Source organism: Falco biarmicus, chromosome 9 (assembly GCF_023638135.1).
Source record: "Falco biarmicus isolate bFalBia1 chromosome 9, bFalBia1.pri, whole genome shotgun sequence".
Classification (NCBI taxonomy): Eukaryota; Metazoa; Chordata; class Aves; order Falconiformes; family Falconidae; genus Falco; species Falco biarmicus.
The window spans coordinates 8826832-8850688 of NC_079296.1; the positions used below are offsets into that span (position 1 = coordinate 8826832).

A 23857-nucleotide genomic window follows, 5' to 3' on the forward strand; every position below is an offset into this window, starting at 1 on the left:
AATCCTTTTCATTTGACGTCAGTCTAAGTTTCAAACAGCACTGAATTTATTTAGCTGTAAAAACCAAACCAAACCAAACCAAACCAAAATCCTAAAAAGAAAAAAAAATCAGAACTTGAGTTGGCCTCAAGCGTTCATATATCACAATGAAAATCAGCAACTCAACCCCGTGCAATATTGCTCTCTATTGAGTCATTCGATCCACACCAACAATACATGAGACTTCAAACAGGTTTTGTTTTGTTTATTAACACAGCAAGTGTGACATTAGATAACCTTTTAAATACAGTACATGGTACAGTGCAGGGCCAGCTGCCCGCACTTTTCCCCATTATGAAGACAAAGCCAGCGGTGGCGGTTTATAAAAATATTGTGTTGCTACAAAAGTATAAATTAATGCTACCGGTATTAAGAAATATTAAACACATAAAACTTATAAGGATTAAGAAAAATATTCATTAATACCTGTAGAAAACTCTGGCCTAAAAAAGATATTTTTTGTATATTTTTTGTATATTTTTTTTTGTATTTTTTAAGATGACATGAGATTCTTGCACTCGCACGTAGAGACACACGCAGGTGCATCTGTGGTATTGCCTAGAACATCTGCATCTACAGAAAGGAAGGAAATGCACACAAGTTACTGAGGGGAGGGAGGGTGAGGAGGGAAAGGAGAACATTAATCATTTGCTTGATGAAACAACAAGAATTCCGCTCCCAGCAGAAGGTTTTGAAAAATGAACATACGAATGAGGAACAGCTTCTCTTTTCAGACTGGCTGCAAACAAGGATTTCCTGACGGTTTGGTTTGTCGGCAGGACACTTTCTAGCTACGGCGTGGACCAGAATCCTCATGGTCTGGATGATGTGCGTTCCTCCTGGACTTACAGCCTTGGCTAGTCACCTATGTTTCAGTTCATCCATTATCAGTTTTCCTTTTAAATAATTTAGAAAAAAAAATATTAAAGTCCCACTAAGTTTAAAGGGACCATGGAAAACAGCTCCTAAGACTGTTACTCCTTCCAGAATACATGCCTCCTTCCTTGAGTGGAAAGGTCCTTCTCCATAGATAGCAAGAAAAAAAAATAAAAAAAAAATCCCTCCTCCCACCCCTCAGCCCACCCAAAAAAACCCCAAACATCCTATCCACACACATTGCAGAGACCGCCACAAGAACCCCCAGAAGACTGAAAACAAGCATTCAAGGCTGATGAGGCTGGAAGTGTCTTTTTAAGGAACTTTGGTTGTAAAAAGCAAGGGTTTGACATGCCTGTACTCATCAACTCCACTGGAAAATATTCCTATTGTTAAGGCTGCGCTGCTCACCCGGGTACCAGGACAGGCTGACCACTGTCACCGACGCTGGAACGATGGGAAGGAAGAAAATCCTTTCAGTCAGTGGTTGATGTTGTGCAACAATGAGCCACTTACAGGACTCATTTCAGAAGCTATTCTAAAAAAATTCAAACTCAGCTGCCTACAGATCATTAAACCCTAAAGGGTCGACTGGATACACCGTTGTCTAACGTGAGCAAAACTCTTCTGTCAAGTTATAAAACAAAGGACTCTAACAGGAGTAGTAAAAAACTCAACTAACCAGCCAAACAAAACCCAAAATTCAACAGAAATCCCGCAAACATTCAATATATCAAATTAAATTTCAGGGCAATACACTCTCATTGGTTTACCATTTCTGGCCTAGCATAAACGAACGATCCCACAGCACTAACGAGGCATTCAACTTGGAGCTGCGCTTGGGTCCCCCCTCTCTGCATTTCCTCCTGTCGTTCAGCGCCATTTCCCGCAGCCCCAGGAAGATGACAACCCGCGGCACAGGGACAGGTCCCATGCACTGTGACAATTCTTATTGCTACGGAGCGACATCTTCAGAAATACCTGACACGGGAACACTGCATCTCAGCCAGCATTTCTGGGCATTCCCAGTGGGCGCCACAGATTCAAGATCGAGGTGTAGCACAGAAGATGCACAGCAGAAGCAGCAAAACGTTTAACGCTCTCCCCACCCTGATTCTTGCACCTCGGCAGTATAAGGGTTGACAAGACATTTGCTCCTCAACCGGTGTTTTCTCCTCTGTCCCTCCCGCAAGTCAGCTACCTCCCTCCTTTATGAAACCCGGTTAATGTACGTACTGGGGTGCTGGGAAGGGTTTGGTGCCAGTGGTGGGTGGGAGGATGCGGAGGAAGATGCCCTGTGAACCCTCCTGGACCCATCAGTTACAGGACTGGCATTTCCCACCCCTACATCCAGTCTCTTTTCTCGGCGAGGTCCAAAGCAGCCCTGTGCCTTACGGAGTGTGCTCCATGTAGCTGTACAGCCTTGTTTTAAACGACAGGGCTCAGAAAACATTCCCTTAACAGGCTCCTCCCAGACTTCTCCCCCTGAAAAAGTTTCCCAGAACCTGCCTTTAGTGTCTTTTTGCTAATTTTCATCCCGTCACTCCTAACTGTTCCATAGGGAACAACTTGTTCCTTGCTGCCTGTGCTCCCTCTGAATGCTCACGGGAATTCCTCTCCACCTCCTTTAGCCAGAGAGATGCAATTAGAGATCCGAGTCTTTCCTCAGTACCAAAGCAGCACCCCCAGCCTTTGAATAACCTTTTGGCTGCTCTTTTACTGTCTTTTTTATTTATCAGTAACTTGGTGCTATCTGGAAATGCACGCAGCATTCTCCCGAGTAGCACAAGGTCTCAGTCACCCTGCTCCTGTGCAAGACTACACCCTGGCTTGCCTACTGCGGGATCCAGAAAGTGGAAATGGTCCCTCAGACCGGGTAAGGCTGAGCAGACGCATCCGCCAGGATAAACATACGTGGTAATTTCTTCTCATGCTAAACCTTCCATGTTATTGCAAGCAGCTGGAAAAAAACAAAGCAACCAACCTGAGACATCTCACTGAATACTGTATTAAATCAAAAACCACAATTTAGAGCTCAAGCAATTTGCAGTCTCTATTTTCAGTCATTCCCGAGCTTTGAGAGTATCTGCCACAACTTCATTTGCAAAATGCACATAAGGGTCATGACTCCCTGAGCTGCTTCTGGACATATTCTCTGATCAGCAGGGGAGAACACCCAGCAAATGCAGTTAAACCAGTGCAGGGGGTTTATATGGGTGCTTTAACCAACTTAACTCAAAGTTAAACCGGTTTAACCAGCAACTAACAAACAACTGAATCTGATAAAACCTGAGCCCACAGTCAGTTTTCACAGAAAGTTTTCCAGATTGCACTAGTTCAAATACAAGCAAACCAGTTTTCTTAGAACAGACATAGCTTTGACAAAAAGGAAAGTTTACTTCTGTCTGAAACCGACCCAGGTGCAAGACACCAGCCCATCTTGCGAGCCAGGACACAACTGCCGTCTGCTGCCAGAGGCATGGGAGGAAGAGACAGACACAGGAGACAAATCTGGGCTCCGTGTCCTGCTCGGGCTCTCTGGCTGCCATACTCACACAGGAACAACCTTCTGTTTTGAAGAGCTCTGCCTTTGTATCCCACTTGCTCGGTTTTCTAGTAACAAGGATCTTCAGACAGCATTGGAAGGCCCTTTTTTCTTTAAAGTTCATCTTCTGTTGGTGCTTGCTCCCCACCTGAAGACCATAATCCTTCCCAAAGCAAATGTGTAGTCAGAAAACGAAGTCTGCAAGGTCAGGCACACAGTAAGCAGCAGAAACAAATGAATGCCTGGACAGCACACACCCCATTTTGGTGTCCCAACACATTTCTCAAGTGTGAGTAAAGGAAACAAACAAGCAGAAGGCAAATTCCCAGCGTGACCTACCAGAGGATGATCCCAATTCTGAGGACTTCTCCTCCCAGCTCAAAGGAGCAGAACCTCATGACTGCTCTGGCCAAACTAAGAGGCCCTCTCCTCTCCGGTCTCCCCCCACAGGACGGACAGTGCTTACAGCCCAAGTGCTGCTCCACACCACTGAGCCAAGCACAGAATAGTTAGCGTTGCGATAACCTGTTAAACTAAGAGCTTCCAAAATTCAGACCTTGGTAAGGTAACTATGCTCCCTCGAATGCAAATCCCAGTCTTGAACATGGAAGGAGAAATAGGAGCAAGAGCTTGGCATTTAGAGCACATCTGTGCACTCCAGATGTGCTTCTCTTTAATGAAGCATACCAGACAAAAATCAGCCTGTGAGCAGACACAGCATGAATAAATAGCTCCTCTGAGCTGAACACCTGTAACCACGCTTAAGACTCATGAAAAGCTGTGGCTTCTTTCACCGAGTCACTGGAGAAGGGGGCTGGCTAACCAGCTCCTCTTCTCACCAACCTTCCAAGCTGCTCCATTTTAGCGCTTTAGGTTTCATCTTGTTTTTTCAGCTGCCGAGTTGAGTTTTTAAGTCTTTGGGAGAATCTCATCTACCAGACATCACTGCATGGCTGCTTAACATCCATCGTTGGAGCAACTACAACCAAAGTTGCCTTGGAGGGGACACTTGCTTGAATGGGGGAGAGGGCCAGTCAGCCCCTCTCTTTGGTCGTCACAGCAAGAAAGCTCCAGATCTGAATGCCAAAATCACACTGTACAAAGGGGAGGGGGAGACGGGCTGGGAGTTAAGGGTGGCTGCGGCTTTTCTGTTTGCATGCCCTGGCCATGCAAACATGGTCCAGCTCACTGCTGAGCACAACCTGGCAGCAAATGGTTGTGCAATCTACTGCAATTTTACCTCATTCTCAATTCCAGGGATTTAAACCTGTGCTCGCTCTGCTTTGTCCACTTCCCCACCCTGAATGCCTTGCAGACAGACAACACAATGAGCCTGAGCTGGCAGATTCCACAGAAGTTATCAGCCTGTCCCTTAGCAAAGGAGTGCTGGGGCTTGGAGCTTTCTTTTCAAAGGAACGCAAGGGTTTTGCACATTCGCCTGAGCACTGAAGAGCCTGTGAGTGGCTCTCAGGGTCTCAGGTGGAGCAAGCACAAAGGTCTAAGTGCCATTAGTAAAAACAACTACAAATCCTGTCCCCAGTTCTGCCCACCAGCTGAGCTGCTGGTACACACTGTAGCCTCAAAAGCTAATCTTGCTTTGGATCCATCCTCCAGCCAAGTCTTCTTGCTGCAGGATACCTTGTGCTTTTCAGTGGGAACAGAGCACAGCACAACCACTTTGAAACTGGCACACATCTCACTTCGGTTTTTTGTTTGAGACTTAGTTCCTGTTTGTTACAGGTTTCTCCTGCATTGCAGTGCGTTACCACGGGCCCAGCTGATGGCTGGGCAGACAGCATTCGACTGGGAGCAAGTAAAACCAGCAAGAAGCAAGTTGGCCCTACAACCAACACCTCCATTTGCAAAAGCCACTGCCAGAAAAATAAGATGTCCAAGTGCCTCTGCCTTGGCAGCTCATTTTCAAGTGCTGCCACCCTTGCAGTTGTCAGCGGGGTCGCACACTGTATCGTTTAAGATAGCCATATGCAAAACTTACATTTAGGAGACAACTAGTTCGCCCTGATGCCAAACAGTGCCAAGCAGTCAACCCAAACGCTAGACTCAAGCTAATAGCACGGCCTGTTTCTAGGCTGAAAAAGGGCAAGACAGCTGGGTGCAAAGAACTATCCTCAGTGACCTTGACCTAGGGGAGGTCTCTAGCACGCCAGCTGTTCCCCTGTCCGAGCCCCACGGCAGTGAAGCTGTCAGGTAGTGCCTGTCAGGTTCAAGGCATCTGCACACAAAGCCTGAGAGACTGGGTTTGCCGTTTCTCACATCTTGGGACTTGCAACTCCTATTGCAACCAGAGACGGGCAGGTGCGATTTTGGCTTAACATCTGTTCAACAGCAGCACTTCAACGAGAGACCCCAGTCTCACCACCGCATTGTCAGCAACCAGAAAATACCAGGGTGCTGATAAAGGGTTTCAGCCTCCAGCCTGCCGGCTCAGAGCTGAGCGAGTCCATCCTCCCGAACCTCTGATGCTGCCCTGCTGCCACTGTGGCTGCAGCTCCAGAGCACGTTACTGGAAGCAGGATAGACTACTTCAAAAATAAGAATTTGCTTCAATTTGCCTCTGGGATACGAGTCCCAGTGATGAAAAATTAACCGTCTGGCACCAGAAGTTGGGAATTGTCCAAGAGGCAGCAAACCTTTCTGAAAGCCTGCAGAGATCCCATCCAGCAGCCCATGAACTGTGTGCCTACAGGCACTGGCCACAGCAGAGCACCGGCCTTGGTGGACAGCAGAGTGACTGAGATGTTTTTGTCTTACGCTGATCTCTAATTGCATTTGGGGTGAGCCAGTAAGTGTGAATGTTTCAGGGCCTGTGGCCTTCCTAGCCAGAACAATTCAGCAACATAACAAGTAGTGTAATGCACTGTAGGTATTAAAAAGACATTCGTGCTACTAGAGGAAACCATTCCAAATAAAATGGGAAGATATTCTTTGCACTCAATTGGGAGCACTTACATTCAGAAGGATCTTTGAGCCCATGCACTTCTCTAAGCTTCCTTCAAACCCCAGTCTGACAAAACTGATGATCTTTGTTCCCCTGAAAAATCATACACCTTGGTTTGTCCTTGGCCTTGCAAAGGTTATTTTGGGTGTGTGTGCCGAGAAACACTTTTACAAAAAGTTTAGGTACAAGGGTTCTCAATGGCAGCTGGCAGACCCCAGCAAGCTTGCCGATGGCCCACAGGCATCTGTGCTGTCGCCACTTGCTTGCTTTTCCTGGTTTCTAGTTTTTCCATAGAAGCAACTGCTGTTGTTCCCATAAGGATATTTAATCGCAAACGGGCTGCGCTAGAACAAGTTTGAGAACGCCTGATGTACAAAATTCACAGAGAAGCTAATTAACACCGGGAATTCAGAAAAGAAGTTATGCTGTAAAAAATAAATTCAAGAAGCGTAACAATTACATTTTCTGCTGTGAACCATTTCTCTTAGTTTTAAATCAAACTTATAATCACTAGCTAACGTGTTAAACTCAAAACTGGGAGAGAGAAGAAGAGTAACTTTTGTGTTTTGGAAAAAAACGTGTATGAAAAAGTTAAAAATAAAATAAAAAGACGCCTTAAAGTATCCCTTCCTGATTTCTAAAGATACTGGTGTTCGAAAAACACAGCTGCCCTGATAACATGCACCGTATGTCAAGAAGGCTGCAGACAAATGCCCTCAAGGTGTACAGTTATTCAAAGGAGCAAAGTCCAGTGCAGAACTGGTCTGTTCAATGTGGTCTGATTATCCATGGCAAGATGGCCCAGGGGACAAGAGGAAAGGTGGGGTGGAGGAGAAACAAAAGAAACTTCAAGTCACTTTAGATCTCAGCTGCCTGAAGACTTTAGAACATCAGCCTCCCATTCGTCTGCCCACTTGAAAACATTAGAAAGTCTGTCAAGTCCACACACTATCTATGGAAAGGAGCACGTTCCTGGCAGAGGGCTGTCTCTCTCACGTGCTCAGCTTTCCTTTCAAACTTAATTTTATATATATTTATATTTTTATATATATATAAAAAAGCACTTGGTTTCCAGGGGCATTCATAATGAGGTCCACAGTGTTTAGAACTTAAAATTCTTTTTCTTTGTTTGGAACAGTGTTTTAAAGTTTTGTTTTAATTAAAAGACAGTCTTAAAGCATGTTGGACTTCAAAAACATGAGTTTGTTCATGTCTTCTGGACTGAGTAGCCGTCTCCTTTTGATTAAGAGAGCCTGCTCACACATATTTACACATTCACTTCTGGCACCAACAGCAGGCACTGCTAAGAGCCAAAAGGCTAGCTTGGCTAGTTTTGTATGCTTTTGGGTAACACACGACCAGTACTGAAAGAGGTCAGGGGTGGCCTGGAAGAGAGGTTCTTGCAAATAATCATAGACTTCATTTTTCCCGAACCAATCTTCTTCCTGAGCTGCTGTGGCTTCCCCTGCTGCCCGAGGCTTCTTGGTTGAAGGTTCAAATTCTGTTTCTTCTGCCCAGGACTCTTTCACCTCATTGATCAACTCACAGACCTTGCCAATGATCTCTTCGTGCTGGTATGGTGGGACGGGCCGCAGCTTCTGCTGAGGGTCTAAGATCATGGCTACCTTGTGTGCCGAATGAACTTTGAAGTTCTCCTTCAGTGCCTCCAAGAAGAGGTGGCAGAGTTTGCTGACCACGCCAGCATCGTTAGCTTTGGAAGTGAACAGTTTCTCCAGTTTGACGTAGGTGGGCAGTACCAGCTGCAAGGTGGGCCGGCTCTCATTGCTCAGCTCAATCACTGCCTGTTTCACCGGAGCCAGAATGGCTGCCAGGTTGCTGAGCAGGTGTTTGTTCAGGTTTTGGATGAGGTTCATCTTCTTAGCCCTGCTGTAGAACTCGCAGATCTGCTCGTAGCGCTCGTGGACGAGCAGGAGGGAGTCGGTGACCGAGTTCCAGCAGGGTGGGGGAGAGGTCTCTTCCAGGGAGCCAAAGGTCTCCTTCGAGAGGCCCGTGGATCCTGCCAGATCTTCACAGACATTCAGGAGCTCGATCACTTCGTGCATATTGCGAGCCTGTAGTGTTCGCTTGTTCAGCACACTCTGCACTACCGAGTTCAAGGCACAGGCTGAACAACGCAAGCACATGCCTGCCTTGGAGAACGCAGAGGAATTGACTTTGCAGTCTGTGACGTACACCGTCCTGATCTCTGACATCACAAACTCCGAGAGCACGTTCTGTACCCAGTGGTGGATAAAATCACCATTATCTCGAATGTCTACGCCCTTAATTCCCAGGACGTAACTCTTGATGTGGTTGCCTTCCACCTGATAAGCTGTCAGGATGTAGCAAGAATCGGGACCAATACTCTGTGAGTGGCAAGTGACACCGATGCCAAGGCACGCGTTGCTGCCCAGGGCACAGGTGACTTTCACCTTCACTTGGTTGTACATCCGAGGCAAATGCTTCAAAGCCAGTGTGTTGAAATTGCCAAGGATTTCGGTGACAGAGAAGGCACCATAGCGAGCTCCGCTATCCACCAGGGTCTGTGCTAGCTTGATGAATTCCTTCCCGCTCACCACACTCAGAGCCCCAAGGTCAGTGCACATCACCCTCAGGAGCCTCTCAGCAATGTTCTGCCGCTCCTTCTCTGGGATCGCGCTGTTCCCTACTGAACCGCTTGCAGATGCTGCAGTGAAATACAAGGAGGGAGAGAAAGCACCGTATGAGCATTGGCCCTCTGCAACAGGAGAGAGGAGGAAGTCGCAAAACAGTTCTCAGAGAGACCCGAAGAGGTGGAACATGCCCAGATGATGGAAGAAACGTCTCCAACCCTGGATTCCTTCCCCCTTCTGGACAGAGGAACCTCCAGGGACAGGCCTTCTTTTGCTTAGAGCAGCAGGGAGCTTATCTGCATGCTTTCCCTCGGGTGGGGGCTGAGACAGAGCACACACTATCTACTCACAGTCCGGTGCCTTAAACCAATGGCCTATCTGTGGTGTTCAGTAATACCTAGTTAAGTTATAATAATCACGTGTGTTGTTTACTATCCATGTCTATGGGCTGGTGGTCATAGCTTAGCCTTTTCGTTTTTGTGATTTGACCTTTTTTTTTTTAAGACAGTTATTTTAAGAGGAGTTGCTCCAGTGAAGCACACAGCTTCCTCCACCATCTCAAACAGTGCCGAAGCCCCAATTTCCATTTCTTCCTCTGAACTCCACCAACCCCACTTTCTGTGGCAGATTTTGGGCAAAAAGTGTCAGTTTTGGCTACACCAGAACACAAAAGCACCACGATTTCGTATCATCCTTCCCCCAGGCTGCTCAGCTCAAGTGCTTTGGAACTGATTTTCTACAGGGCTGAATTTTACCTTTTCCCGTGGTGAAGCAAAAGCTCACAGGACGAGCTGGGGATAAAGCCTGACAGCGGCTGCCTGCCAGCACAGGGAGTGACAGGTTATGCCTATGTGTCACACTGTGACGACTGGATTAGTTTTTTAACTCCAGGCTGGGAACTCTGACCTTTGATTAAAAGTTATTTATTTCCAGGACTTCCCAAATGCATCCTCCTCACAAACCTTTCCAACCGTCTCCCCAGGATTCCCAGCACTTTCTGCATATAAGCACTCCCGTAATGGTAGGGATGAAATGAAATGCAGTCGGGCAAGGACACGGGCCTTGTGCAATGCCCATCGCTGCTGCACCCTCTCTGACAGTCACTTGTTCAAAGTGGACAGGTAAGCCCAGGACAGAAGAGCAAACACTGCTACGTACTATTGTTGGCGTTATTTCTTTGGAGCTGTGGTTTCCACTTTTCTTCAACAACAGCTAGAGGTGATCTGGGCTGGCTAGAGGCAATATTGTTCTCGTTGTCAGCTGTGGGACAAGAGACAGGGAGGTGTTAGAAGCACAAGATAATAATGCTTAAAGCACAAAGAAGGGGAAACAGCACCCATCTGCTTAGCACTTACTTATGGTTCCCTTAACCAAAGCGACAACAATCTACCATTCTCTGTAGCTTTTAAGCATTTTCAGTGAGATGGCACAGTACTGTCAGAAACCTTGGAACTGTCTTTGGACTTGCAACCTATCACCTCCCAAAATGTGGCTGAAATGACAATAGCTTTTCTGTGCACCAGCGACACTGATGCCATCAGCACACCTTGAGAAATGTTTCCCAATCAACTGAAACCACACACCAGGAAGAATAGATGTTCCTTGTGCAATCTGACTTGTGCAATCTACTTGCTTTCTAAATGACAGGAGGTGCAATATTTATCGTTCTTTTGCCTTACTGCATCCTTCTTCCCTGTTCTTCACTGTTAAGCACTTTGTCTTTCAAGCTACGCCCAAGTCCTCTGTATCCAGGGCTCTTATTATAATCTTCACATATGGTTTCCTCCCACCGTAGAGAGAGGGCCAACCTCCTCTCGGGCTGCTCACCGCTGCCTCAGACTGGAAATGAAAAGAGAAAAACCCCAAGTTTCTGGAGTGTGACCAAAAATTGTTCCTCACTCTGGCTGCAAAGACACCAACTGCCCTAGGGGTCTTCGTGTTCATGCTCCTGTTTCTGTGTATATAAGTGGGCTAAACACTTTGGCTGCCAATCTAATGAGATCTTTCAAGGAAATGCAGTCAAGGTCTGTAAATTCTGTATTGTTTCCATGTTCTTTCCTCTCCTGTGCCCCAATAAATTCTCCCCACCCTCTACAGGGAATTTTCTAGTTCCTAATACGCTTCACTGTGAAACTGTGCTTTGAAATAGGCTGTGAAGCATCATTAAAGCACAAAATGAAGAGAGGTGGAAAAGGAAGGAGAAAGATGGAGAGACTGATGATCACACTGAACAGAAGGATGGAATTAAAAACAAAGAAGACAAAACAGGTCCTTTATGCATCACAGCTGGACTCATCTCACCCAATTTTGGACACCCCTGTTAGACACACCTCTCTTCAAATTGGCCCCTTAGGGCTCCTTTTACACTCAGTGGCACAGAACAGGCTTAAGACTGCAATTCGTTCACCCAGGCAGAACTAGATGCCTCTTGTAGTATAAGATCCATGATGCTCTGAACTCACCTGGAGTCATGACTTCTTCTCCACTGATTATAAAGGGAGTCCAAGTTGACCAGTTCAGGTGGCAGTATCTACAGCCTAGGCACACCGGCATGCAGTGACATGAATCCTCCCCCAGCGCTCCAGACAGCAGAGCATGAATTAGATGAACACCTTATTAAGGCACACACAGGCATGCTGCTCTGCAGCCCAGGCTGATCTGGTGCTGTGCAGAGCAGGGGGCTGCCCATCAGAACAAACAGGAGAGGGCAAAGGTGCTCTCCTTCATGAGTGGCAATGACCTGGGAGAGAAGGGAGACCACCACGGATCTAGAGACAAGCAATGAAACTCCAGTGCCCTCTTAATTACAAGCAAGTCCTCTCAAATCTGAGCAGCTCTGCATGTTAACTGCTGGGGCACTCACAAACCTCGCTGATGAACAGCCACAGACTGCACAGGTATTCTTAGGCCTGGGCACTGCACCTAAGTATACCTAAGAGCAATCCAGGGTATGACAGAACCAGGGTAGACTCTGGGACTGCCTTGAGGACCATTCCCAGGGAATTCACTGGTCATGGCTGGCACCTGGGGAGGGCTGCCATGCTCAGAACTGCAGCCAGCGGCCAGTCTTTGCAGGAGTGGAAGAGACGTGAAGAGCAGGAGGTGCTCCAGTGAATGCCAGTGATCCATATGACATATCAATTTTCCCCCAGCATTTGCCTAGACTAACTGCTCTTGAGCTAATGCCACCAGTGTCCTCAACTGCAAACATCTGTGGGTAGGCAAAGGAAAATGCTCGATGTTGCCTACTAACTTTGTTCATGTTTCAGACCTTCCTTGTCTTGGTGAGGGGTGGATGGGGAGAGAAAACCTCTGTATTTCCTCCCCCCAACTCTTTATCTATTTCATAATAATAGAGGATTTATTATGTACAAATATCTGCTGGCATTCAATATGGTATTAATGAGATTTGTGCATTTCAGCCTCATCTTCCTTATCAGGCAGTCTGTGAACTACACAGATCATGGTTCTTTAATTTCTCTTCATGCCTCCAATCCTTTAATCCAGGTTCAGCCTAGTCGTCCTTTTATTTTTTTAGCTCTAGATTGCAGGAAAGGCATTATATGGTAGCACTCGACCTGAACAAAGTACTCTAAAGGGAGTAAAAGCTGTATATTGTACAGTGTAATTACAGAACAAATTCCTTTGCCTGGTGTTCTGCTGTTCTATTTCTGCCTTTCAGCATCCAATTTACATTCTAATTGCTTCTTCTCACTGTGTAGCTGCTTTACGGAGCTATAATCTCTCCTTATTACCTTCTAGCCTCCAGGCTCAGCCCTCTGAATGACTCAAGAGCCAGTATGTCCCTGCTTTTGCTCTTTGAGGCCAGCAGCATGTTGTTCCCTGTCTTCAGTCACTTGCGAGGGGGGCTCAGTGGATGCATCACATTTAGTTGGAAGAGATTAGCCCTTTGCATCAGACACAACAAGCCAAACTGGACTCCTGAACACATTAACTGAGGGAGTATTTGACCCATGTAAGCTTCTTGTATCTCTGCATCCCCATAATGAAACATTCCTTGAGCCAGGCACAGCGAGTGGTACAAACCGCTACTATGCCAGTGTCCCCAGTGTGTGGATCCCATGCCACCAGTGCTGACTACCGCAAGGTCTCTGCACTCCCAGACTTCAGAGATGTTGTGCCAATGGTGTTTCTTGGATATAGAAAACCCTGAGCTCTGACAGGCTGAAAGGCAACAAACTGCGACCAGAGTAACTGCAAGCCCTGTGTAATCGCTACCGTTGCTCTGCTTAAGTACAATACCCCAAACCGGACTTCCACCAAAGCTGTCTGTAGCTTTCACACCTCTTCATTTTGTTTTGCCCTGGTCCCGCAGGAGAAAACCCCGCGCTAATCGCCCCCAGCTGCACAGGTCTGGAGGAAAGGCTGGCGCTCCCTCCAGAGGAAGAGGCATGAGCACAGGACTGGCAAGCACCATGCACAGAGATGCCACAGCAAGGGATGGCTGCTTTCACAGGGGGCAGCCTCCGTGATGCTGGAGAAAGCACTTAAAGAAGACACAGACAAGCTTGCTGTCACTGTGCCACTGAGACATTTGGGAGGAAGCAGCCAAGCAGAAGACAGTGACTTACAAAAAGAGCAGGGAGAGATGAGAAAATACAGTTTCACAGGAGTAATCCTGAGTTGGGGAGAGGGATTTACCCATTAATGTATCTCTGCTGACATTACATGAGTCAGATCACAGGTACCTGCTCCCTCTAGCCCTGTTCTGTGTCCGAAGTAACCCAGGTTGAAAAAGCCCAGCATCCATGACTCATTTGCAAGGAAGAGAGGAGGAAGAAGCTGCAGACAGTATTAGCTTAAAATTTTCAACAGCTCACGCCTTGCCACGAATTGCCATTCTCCCTTTTGACACCTTAGCTTGGGCCCTCCTTTGCAGCTCCTTTACTCAGTGTCACCAAGAGCTGTAACTTAAAATGCTGCATTTCAGTACCAGAGACCAGAACAAGGAAAAGGATGCTCAGGATGCGGCTTGGAGGTAAGCAGAAAGTGCTCTTGACAAACAGCAAGAACAGTCCCCAGCACCGTGGAGGTGGCAGCCACTACCCTGTGCGGAGCTTCGCTGCTCCTCGGTGTAACAGGAAATCCAATCACTCCACATTAACCAGCTTATGTTCTAAACAGAAAGTAATGTCCAAAGAACTCACACCATCTTGTAACAAATCTAAATGTCTCTTCATAACCTTGAAAAGATGATAAATAAAGCAGACACTGAACAACACACAAAGCCTGCACTGAGATTTGCCAATGAGAACTGAACTGGCACCAAGGAACTGCTTGGATGAAGAACCCAAGGGGCACTATTAAAATTAGGACTAAAACTAAAATATAGAACAAGATAAGAACTTTGATTAGAATCATTCTTACAGAATGGAAAATATCTTTTCCTCAAGGCACTTGTCCTTCTGTGCCATTCTACTCAGGTCTTACCTGTAAAGTGAGGGCAAATGCAAGCACTGAATGTGTATCTCAACAGAGCAGCTGTCTGTTGGAAAACACCAGTCTGTCAAAGGTGAATTAATTTCTAAACCTGTGTTAATTCACTTGAATTTTCATTCAAGAGGGGGAAAAAAAGAAAAAATTATGCCAATATGTTAAAAAAATCCTTTGCTACATTTTAGAATATTCTGAACGCTGTCTTTGAAAGTGCTTTGGCTCTGAAATTTTACAATCGCCTCTATTGAGACACAAAACAAAAAAGGTGGCTTAGAAACAAAGTAGTGGAACCACTCCTTAGAATTTTCTTTTGTAGATAGCTGAAAAGGAAATGAACACAACTGCTGAAATGGCAAATTCTTCTGAGAACACATTTCAGTCCTTTGCAGAACTCCAGGAGACACAAGTACAGAAAAGGACTTGTGTGGGCAAAGGCTCTGCTGCCCTGCAAGTGTTTTTGCTTTATCTGCTTCCATGAGAACTACCCTTTTTGCAGGAGGAGGGATTTAATCTGCTGTAGGAGTGACCCATTAACGCTTATGCAATGAGTATTCCCTAGATACCTTTGGATAAAGGGGATGAGTAGTTGGATGTGCTCTGTGCGAGCATGGCAGCACGGCACGGTTCCTCTCTTCCTATGGAAAGGAGTAATATTTATGATATACCCTGAGCCTTGCACTGTTGCAGCCACTGCTACGTGCTCCAGTCTTTGAGTATCTTTTTTGCTGCAGGTGAAATTACTGGGGCTTTGGAAACCGTGAGCACAGAAAGCTCTATTGACACACAACGGGGTCAACATCAGGCATCAGCGCAGAATTTAATTCTCCGCTTTAAGCAAGTCGAAGTGCCCAGCTTACCTGCATGGGACTGCATGTGCTCCAGGAGATTGTTATAAAACTGGAACTGGATTCCACAAGCTCCACAGGTGTAAGGCTCTGTTTGGGAGAAATCAGTTCAGAAGAATTATACAGAGTATGCAGGGAAGCAGCACACGTGCATACTTCAGTTTGTACAGTAGCAGGGCAGTGCCTTAAGGCCCGGTCCTTGTCACCTCAGCCCACGTGAGCATGTCACAGCAGCTCCTTAGAACCGAACCCACAGGGCTCGGGCTGTGATTTGGGAAAGCACATGGGCACGTCACTGCTTCCTGGGCTGGGGTCAGGCGTTTTTCAATGTACTTCACTTTACTGCCACGAGAAGGCCCAGGATGGCAGAGGGACTGCTCGTGCACTAAAGTGATGCACCTGCCAGTGTGTGTGTGTGGGATCTCAGTGAATCTGCACAAAGATTTGAGAGGCTACACACTGACCGGGGTTTACTAGCTCATGCCTGCTGCAGGCTGTTTTAAGCATATCCTTGTTCTTTTTAAGCCTGAAAGCAAAGCATGGTGAATTCATTTTACATCCAATCTGTCAAATTCCAGCCTCTGCTGCCTTTCCTGAGTAAGACAAGGAGCACTGGGTTGTGAAAAATCCTGTTGCTCAGAAGTTGGGGCATGGAGAAGTGCCACAGGGGGACTCAGCTTAGGTTTTTTTGTGGCTGTCAACAAGTGCAGCGAGACTGGGGAATGGTGAGTGCCACTGGGCTCGGTGGCAGCAAGTCGCTGGGGTAAGCAGAGGCGGAGGGGAAGAAGCACAGAAATCAGAGCTGTGCCAGAAGGCTGAGAGCAGAGCAGGAGAGCCATGTTGCCAGAGTAATACGGATGAGCTGGAGTCAGGTAAGAGCTGAGCGCAGAGCTCCCTCATGAGCTGAAAGATACGTTTAGTTCTGTTCTAACAAGTATGTTGAAAGTGCAGTTTTTCCACTGAATTAACCTAACAGCAAATGTTTGCAGTTGCTCGTTTAAACAGTGTTAGTTGAGTGCATTAGTTGACAGACGTAATATCAAACTACAGTGGCTGAAATACATTAACATTGCAGTTTGCTTCTATACCTCCAAATACACCAGCACACTGCCACCACTTAGGCTGTGGCATTTTGTTTCGTAACAGAAGAATGGACAAATGCAAGCATTTGATATATAAACAACTCAGCATATAAACGCCTGGCACACGCACAGAGCAATGCCTATTGCTACAATATACCAGAAATCTGTACCTATGTTCAAAGGGAAAAACACATTCTGTATCAATGAATAAGCAAAAGCACCGGCATCTGGGACGGAAGAACCAAAATACAGGAAAGCACAAGCCTGACTTGGCTACAATCTGTAAGAAGTCTATCTCAGGTAGCAAAACCCAGAATTCATCAGATGGCTACAGGAAGCTGCGAGGGAAAACATAGAAGAGACCATGAGCAGTTCGTATAAGCTATACTTAAATGCCGTTAGGTTAAACACCCTGCTGTGACTTTCCCACAGAACCTACAGCCCTCTGAAACAATGGAGCCAGCTCCACCTGGAGAAGCTGTGCTCAGTGCTTTATTTAACTTACTGTATTTTCTTGTGATGCTACTCCTGTGTTTTGCTGTAGTGAGGAAGTTCATTAATACTGTACTTAAACGTGCTTGTGAAAAAAAGGGAAGACTTTGGCCCCTGGGTGGCACACTTTGGAATTTCAGGACTGGGCAATTAACACGGACTGGCTGTTTCTGCTGGAATCATCAGTAGTGAAATAGCCAGTTGTGGTGAAATGCCACAAGAGGTGCAATGTAATCTAAGTGTTCAGACCTTTTCTGTAATTATAGGAGAGGAGAAGACCCCACATGGGTGCAAACCATCCCTCTCAGATATACATTTCGATGTCGAATGGCCTGTTTGATAGATGCACCTATCTGACCCTGTTGCTTATGAAGCTTATACTGCTCAGATGGAAGTGTCTCAAAGTAAGTGGGTTGATTCCGCCTTCAAGTGTCAAAATTAACATTTGATTAATCTAATGAAAGAAGTCACATTTCAAAAAGCCTGCTGAATGTTGCTGGCAGGTTCCCGACAGGATCAGAAGAGCTGCAGTGCTGACACCACGGCAGCTTACAAGGCCACCACCCCTGTTCTTTGCCCCAGTGCTGTGCTGGAGACCCTTCCGCTACAAGAACTGGGAGAACAGAACATGCTGTACATCTCAGGTGCTTCAGAAACTCTGAAATTTAGAGGTGTCACACCATGGTTCCCTGGGACACTTTCAGGTCTCCATGTGCCATTTATAAACATCAGCAGGCACATGCATTTCCTTCTGTCATCTCTGCCTGTAGTAACCTTGGCCAGAGGAATTGGTGGCGGAGCAATCCATCCTTCACTGCTGCAGTCCAAGGACCCTTCTCTGCTCCCAGACAAGTACACAAACGCCACAATTCCCCTAGAAGCAGGTTTCCAAGTAGCCGCCAGAACAACTCTTCCTCTAAGCTCAGTTACAGGGCACCTCACTGGGAAGCAAATCACAGCCAGCACTCTCCAAGCAGCACGTTTCTCACATTCATTTTTCTCTCCTGTTTCTCTACATCCTCACATTTCCCTCTCATCTTATTTTGCCTGAGCTGCTTTACCTTCCTCCTGGTTACAGTCTCAGCTGTTTTATCACCATAAGTCTGTGCTTTCTTCTAGCCCTCCCTTTGCCTGACTCCTGACCAGTCTTTTCTGGGTTCTCCCCATCCCCATCTATCATGCAGTGACCATCGAGGTCTCCTCAGTTCTTTACCTCAAGCTCCTCCCTCTGTCACTACAACATACTGTGTACTCAGTATATTTGGTGCACTCAGCGCCTCTGAAAGGTCTCTCATTTGTAAATCTTCACAGAAAAATCCTGTTGATTTTCAGCCCATTTCCAAAGCCTCCCCTTCTATTCTACTACAGATGTGTCCACCTCTGTAAACAAAACCCCTGTCTGGTTTCAAAAAATCATTTCTTAATTCTGAAAATGCCAGAACATTTTCTAAATACTTTTGAGACAAAGAGTCTACAGTTTGCCACAAATGAAAATGATGGAAGTTAAAACTAGGGATAAATTTTAAATTCATCCAACAATTCAAAAGTCTTTCCCAGGGAGGAGGGAAGGGATACTTGGGAGGATGTGCAGAATCCCTGTGGAAGTGTATGGACTCGTTTTACTTCCCAGGGCTTTCTCAACACTCACACTTCTGAGATAACAGCTTCTAAGCCCCTTACGCTCCACAATGCAAAGAGCTGGCAATAGTCAGGCTGGCTGAAAGGAGGGTGGGATGTGTCAGTGCTAGAAGAGGGAGAGGGATCTGGAAGGGGGAGAGAAGAAATAGGCAATCTGTCTCTGAAACCAGGCAAAAGCCACTGCTGGAAAAGAACTGCCCACCTGGGCTGGTACACACAGCCAATAAATTCCCCCTCCCTTTGATTTCTGCTTGCAACCTAAAGGTAGAGTTAACTGGAACAGCCGTCAGAACTGCTCTGAACATCCCTGTGAGCCACACTTGTGCCCCATTCTCCTTCCTGGGAGCACAGCCCCCTTCGCACCACTGCAGGACCTGCTTAGCTCTGATCCCTTGGCATGGGTTGGGGAGAATGGTGCTCCGCTTTCTCCAAGCTCCCTCTATTTGCATTCCCCTGGGCAGATGCTAAACTCACGCTGGTGCCAGCTGGTCTCTTGCTGCGTACTTGGCTTGCTCAGGTTGTGAGTTGGGACTCCACACCTATTAACCACAGCTCCTGGAGGCCTGAGCACCCGCAGGCTGGTCCAGGATGTGGGCTACATCATCCCGAAACCCCACCAATTGCCAGTGTGCATGCAGGGTTGCCGCATTCACATAACCTTCCTTCACACAAGGGACTGGAGCATAAATTCACCAGGCTGCATGAGAAGCTCTCCCTTCCTCTCCTTGTTTCCACTACTCACTCCTAGTAACCACTGCTCCACCTAAAGCACCTGGGTGATGAGAGGGGAGGGTGAAAACAGCCCAAACAGCTTTGAAAGGTGGAAGGAGACAGGCAGAGAGCTCACTGAGGCTGCCTTCAGAGTACTCCTCCTTTACAGTCTGAAATCCCGAGCTTTGGTTGCTCTTGCTTTGTCAGCCAGGCTGTGACCTGGGCACAAGGTCCTGCAGTTTGCATGTATCCTCTCTACTACTGACTGCCACTAGTGCATCCTACAAAAACTGCAGAGTAACAAATGAGCCATTAAAAACCTGCAACATTCAACTCTAAACCTGTAGCCCAGCACTCTCACACTTCACTAAACGCCTCAGAAGATGGAATGCCAGGCTGCTATCGCTCCTCTACACACCTCCAGAAAGCAAGCTCTTCACAAAGCAAGCTCTTCACACAGCCAAGACCAGAGCCACGAAGTTGGGGAACCAGTCAGGGATGCTGCATTTTCTGCAAGCCCTGGGATACTTCTCGAGCTCTCCCATGGCTTCATATTCAGCCACAGCTAGGATGCACTTTCCTGCGGTAGTACGAAAAGCTGCAGAGCCTGTGCAGCAACATGGAAATGGCTCTGCCTGACGCCTGACACATGTGGCTGCGCAGGGAGCATGAGCATCTCTGAGCATCGCCTATTCTCCAGGTTCTGCCACCATGGCTGAGCTGCACATAAGAGGCTTTGTTGCAAAAAGGGTGGAAACAGGCTCCAAGTCTTCACAGAAGGGTAAGAAATCATGAACTGGATGCCCAGAGAGTTTACGCTACCACATTAACCCCTCTATCTTTCTGGCTCTGTGTTGTTGCTGCATGTCCAGAAGCCTTCTGCAATCCTGTAGACTTAATTTGGCAGCAGAAAGTCCGTGCATGAAATGGCATGTTGTGTGGGCCAGACCTGTCCGCACAGCATCAGAGAAGAACAGGAGAGGGTACAACGTTGAGTATGTGACAAGCGACTGGCTGCACAGCACCTACACTGCTCCCCTGCTATCTGCCACTCACCATCTTCTCCCATCTCCTCCCTCCTCTGATCCCTCCTTCGTTGCTGCCTGTCCCCTTCCACTCGGCGCCCGTGGCACAGAGCCAGCAGGTTTTCCTCAAGCCATGCTAGCTGTCGCTGTGCCCCCCGCTCCTTCCACCGCCTGCCATGCAAAGCAGCAGTCCCCGGTGCCTGGAGATGGCTGCCTCTGAAGCAGCAGTGCTATCCTCTCCCCAGCAACTTGAGGATCGCACTGGGCTGAGCCAGGATCCTGACTCTGAACAGCTCTTCTGAGGCAAAATATTTGAAAATTTGGGAGGAGGAGGAAATCGCTCTCTGAACATGTCCTGTCTGCCAGCAGAAAAGGGCTGCTCTACAGCCAACTGATCTCAGTAGAGTCTGACTTTCATTCCCAAGTTTTCCCACAACGTAGCAAGGGCTGCACAGTGGAAAGCACAAGAAAATCTGCTACAAGCAAGCAGTGCTGTGCTGTTAGAACTGCAAACACCCATCCCAGGGCGCTTCTAACAGCGTCTTGCAAGCTGTCTGAAACTCAAGCATTTGGCATCCCCAAGCAATGGCATTTCATTCTCCTATCAAGCACCAAAGAGCTTTCCTCCCCAAAAAGAAGAGACATTTGTCTGTGGTGTACTGGGATGTGGGCTGCTGAGCACAAAAAGTACTCCTTCTCCCCCAAAAGCGTCCTTCCCCAGAAAAACTGACCTCTGTTGTGAGCCAGGTCCCTCTCCACTCTGAACAAGACATGCTGTCACATCACCCTTACTGGTTGCCCAGGTACTCTCTGAAAACACCTTTACAGAAACCTGAAGCACCATCAGCTGCTGAAGCCTCTTCAGTCCCTTGAGCCACACAGAACTAACACTCACAGTTGGTTGCACAAGTTAAAACATCTTTCCCCAAGGCTATTATTAGACACTTTTATTAGTGCTTTTTATATATACCCAGTGAACAAGGCTCTAGAGTAAGGCAGCAGGCTATATAAGCCAAGACAGAGAAAAAACATCATTTGTGCTTAGGTTAAATAAATCACTCTAATTCCCATGTTAACTCTCATTGCCACATCTAAGCCAGAGAAAATAGCAGAGCCTGGTTTGAGGCCAGGACTGAACATGAGTCGAGAGCTTTTAACAGAAAATTTCAACACAAACCACCCTGAGCTGCTTGTGCACAAGTGAAACCCAGCAGCCAGCTCAATGACTGATGGCAGCACAGGGAGCAGACCCCCAGGCAGCTCTCTCAACAGAAAGGACCCACATTTCAACACTTCTGTCCACATTTTGACGAAAAACAAATGCAGAAGAACTGTAAGGGAAACTTCGCAGTGTTTTCACCCAATGTTTCCATTGGTTTTAACCTTCACAACAGTGTAACTGCATCTTCCCGTACCTTTGATACAAACTGATTAAACGCCACATGTGAATCAGCAGCAGTCTCCTAGAAAAACGCCATCACACACCAAAATAAGCAGAAGTTTCTTGAAAACAGAACTTCTATCGCTTCCACCCATCTCAGACAACAAACCAGGGGCTACATAAAAAGGTGCAATGACGTGTGCTTTAAAAACTGAAGTCCCGAATGCATCATGGTTGTTAAATTTGTTTGCACTGATTCGATTTCTCTTCCAATGTGAACTCTCATGTTCTAAATAAAACTCTCACTTCTTTAAGTGTCCACCACCACTGTGGCCACGGTCAGGGTGCAGCACACAGGGCTCTCCTGCACTAAGAGACAGCAGTCCCGGATACCAGGCTGGCACAGTATCACCCCTAATATCCAGATGCAAGCCAAGCAGTAACCAAACACACTGTAAGGCAAAGGACGAAGCTCCGCCTGTTGAAAGCATCAAGCACACAGGGCAGAACCTCAAGCAGAGACCACCTGCATCCACCCACCCCAAACCTGCTCTCCTTCCACTCCTGCATGCTCACCACTGCGCCCTGGGCTCCCATTTCTCACCTGTGCTCTCAGGCCAAAGGGAACTGTCTCTGCAAAGGTGTTTACTGAGCAGAGCCACAAAAAGAAGTTTTCCTGTGAGTAAATGTAACTTAAACATGGGTTCATTTTCAGTCTTCAACCCTTGGTCTCTCAGAATACGTATTATTGATGTATTTCACAAAACTTAACTCCCAAAGGTTGTAAATGAGTCTAAATGGTCTAGCAGCCACATACTGCACAGAAACACCTTGAAGGATTTCTGTTGCATTTAAATCTGAAACCAGAGCTACAGAAGTGAGGCATTTTGTTCTTTGACACCTAGACTCACAATAAAAAAACCCCATTTATTCATAAAAAATGCTAAGAGGGCAGGCCAGCATGGCTGCAGGGTGGAAGTCCCCGCCTTTGAGCACCACAGACATCCATTACACTTACTTTGTAAAAGCGGGAAAGGATTTGAAATCAGGGGACTTGCGGTTTCTGCAAAAAAGAAAGAGATTTAAATATTGAGACTGGCAGAGACCTTGCTGCATGCCACACAGGCTCTGCCTATCTGCTCACCGATCCTTATCCTCACTCCGCACTTCAGATTTAAATGTGGCAGGATGGGGGGTCTTAATTTACCGCAAATTACGACATGTCCAGCTGTGAATTTTCTCTCTTGGTGTCTTGCTAAGTTTCTCATGGTTAAGAATCTGTGCCTTTCCTTCCCATTTTGAAATCTCCAGAGATTTTAACATACACCCTATGCTACAGTAATGGAAACAGACAAGTGAGGAGGGGCAGCAGCAGAACAGCTAAGGGAGCAAGAAATCATTTACAAATGCTTTTTTGGGGGCCCCAGATGCAAATTCCCAGATTCACCATGCAGCTTCCTCAGACTGAAGCTGGGAGGAAAAAAAGGCGTTTTGGCCTCACTGGATGGTATGCTAAAGGAAAGAGTTCTAAGCAGTGCACACTACTTCAGGCTGAGAATACCCATTTTCTGCCCAGCACATCTTGCAGATTGCCTCTCTTTAAGGTGTGACTGAAAGAAATGGAAACCCTGGCTGCTCAACGAGCCCTTGGTCAACCAGGGGCTGTCTGCATCCACTCCATGGTGTGCTGGAGCAGAAGCAGTGACTCTCAGCACCTCAGACTCTGTGCAGTTTCCTACAGTTTGCAGGTGAGGTCCTTTAGTGTCAAACCCCTGCAGAGGGGAAGAAACCATTAGTGTTAAATATTCAATCATCCATTCAATGCATTTACAGAATGGTCCCAGGTCCAAAGTTACGAATTGCATCGATGAAGGAGGCTCTCAGGACTGACAGACTTGGACTGGTTTGCTTGGAAGGAAAACTTAACTCATTAACTGCACAGGTCAACAGTGAGCCTTCATGCTAAATATTTCAACATGGTAAGGACCTGGGCTGTTGAAGAGGGCTTCAGCTGGCAGGGCCAGCCAGTAACGAATGAAGATGAAGGCATGGATGATGCTTGGCAAAGACGTGAATAGACAGTGCTATGGGAAGGGTATGTATGGAAGGCACCAGCTAGATACAGAACACTGCTGATCACTCAACACATTTCTGTTACTCCATGTTGCACTAACAGTGCTATTTGCAGCTGATGA

At 46.9% G+C, this 23857-nt stretch overlaps 1 protein-coding gene across 18 annotated transcripts in view; it reads right to left on the minus strand.

Moving 5' to 3' along the window:
- Window positions 1-229: 229 nt before the first annotated feature.
- ZNF618 (zinc finger protein 618) overlaps window positions 230-23857 on the minus strand; it is a 162180-nt gene continuing 138552 nt past the window's right edge. For 13 of the 18 annotated variants that reach the window (XM_056350971.1, XM_056350957.1, XM_056350965.1 and 10 more), the window contains 4 exons: window positions 22681-22725; window positions 15346-15423; window positions 10190-10291; window positions 230-9105 (listed from right to left, as the gene is read on the minus strand). In XM_056350971.1, the coding sequence (XP_056206946.1) occupies window positions 7592-9105; window positions 10190-10291; window positions 15346-15423; window positions 22681-22725 (1739 nt within the window). In that variant the 3' untranslated portion in view covers window positions 230-7591. The remainder of the gene's footprint in view (window positions 9106-10189; window positions 10292-15345; window positions 15424-22680; window positions 22726-23857) is intronic. The other 5 variants (XM_056350970.1, XM_056350969.1, XM_056350964.1 and 2 more) reach the window with 3 other exon arrangements.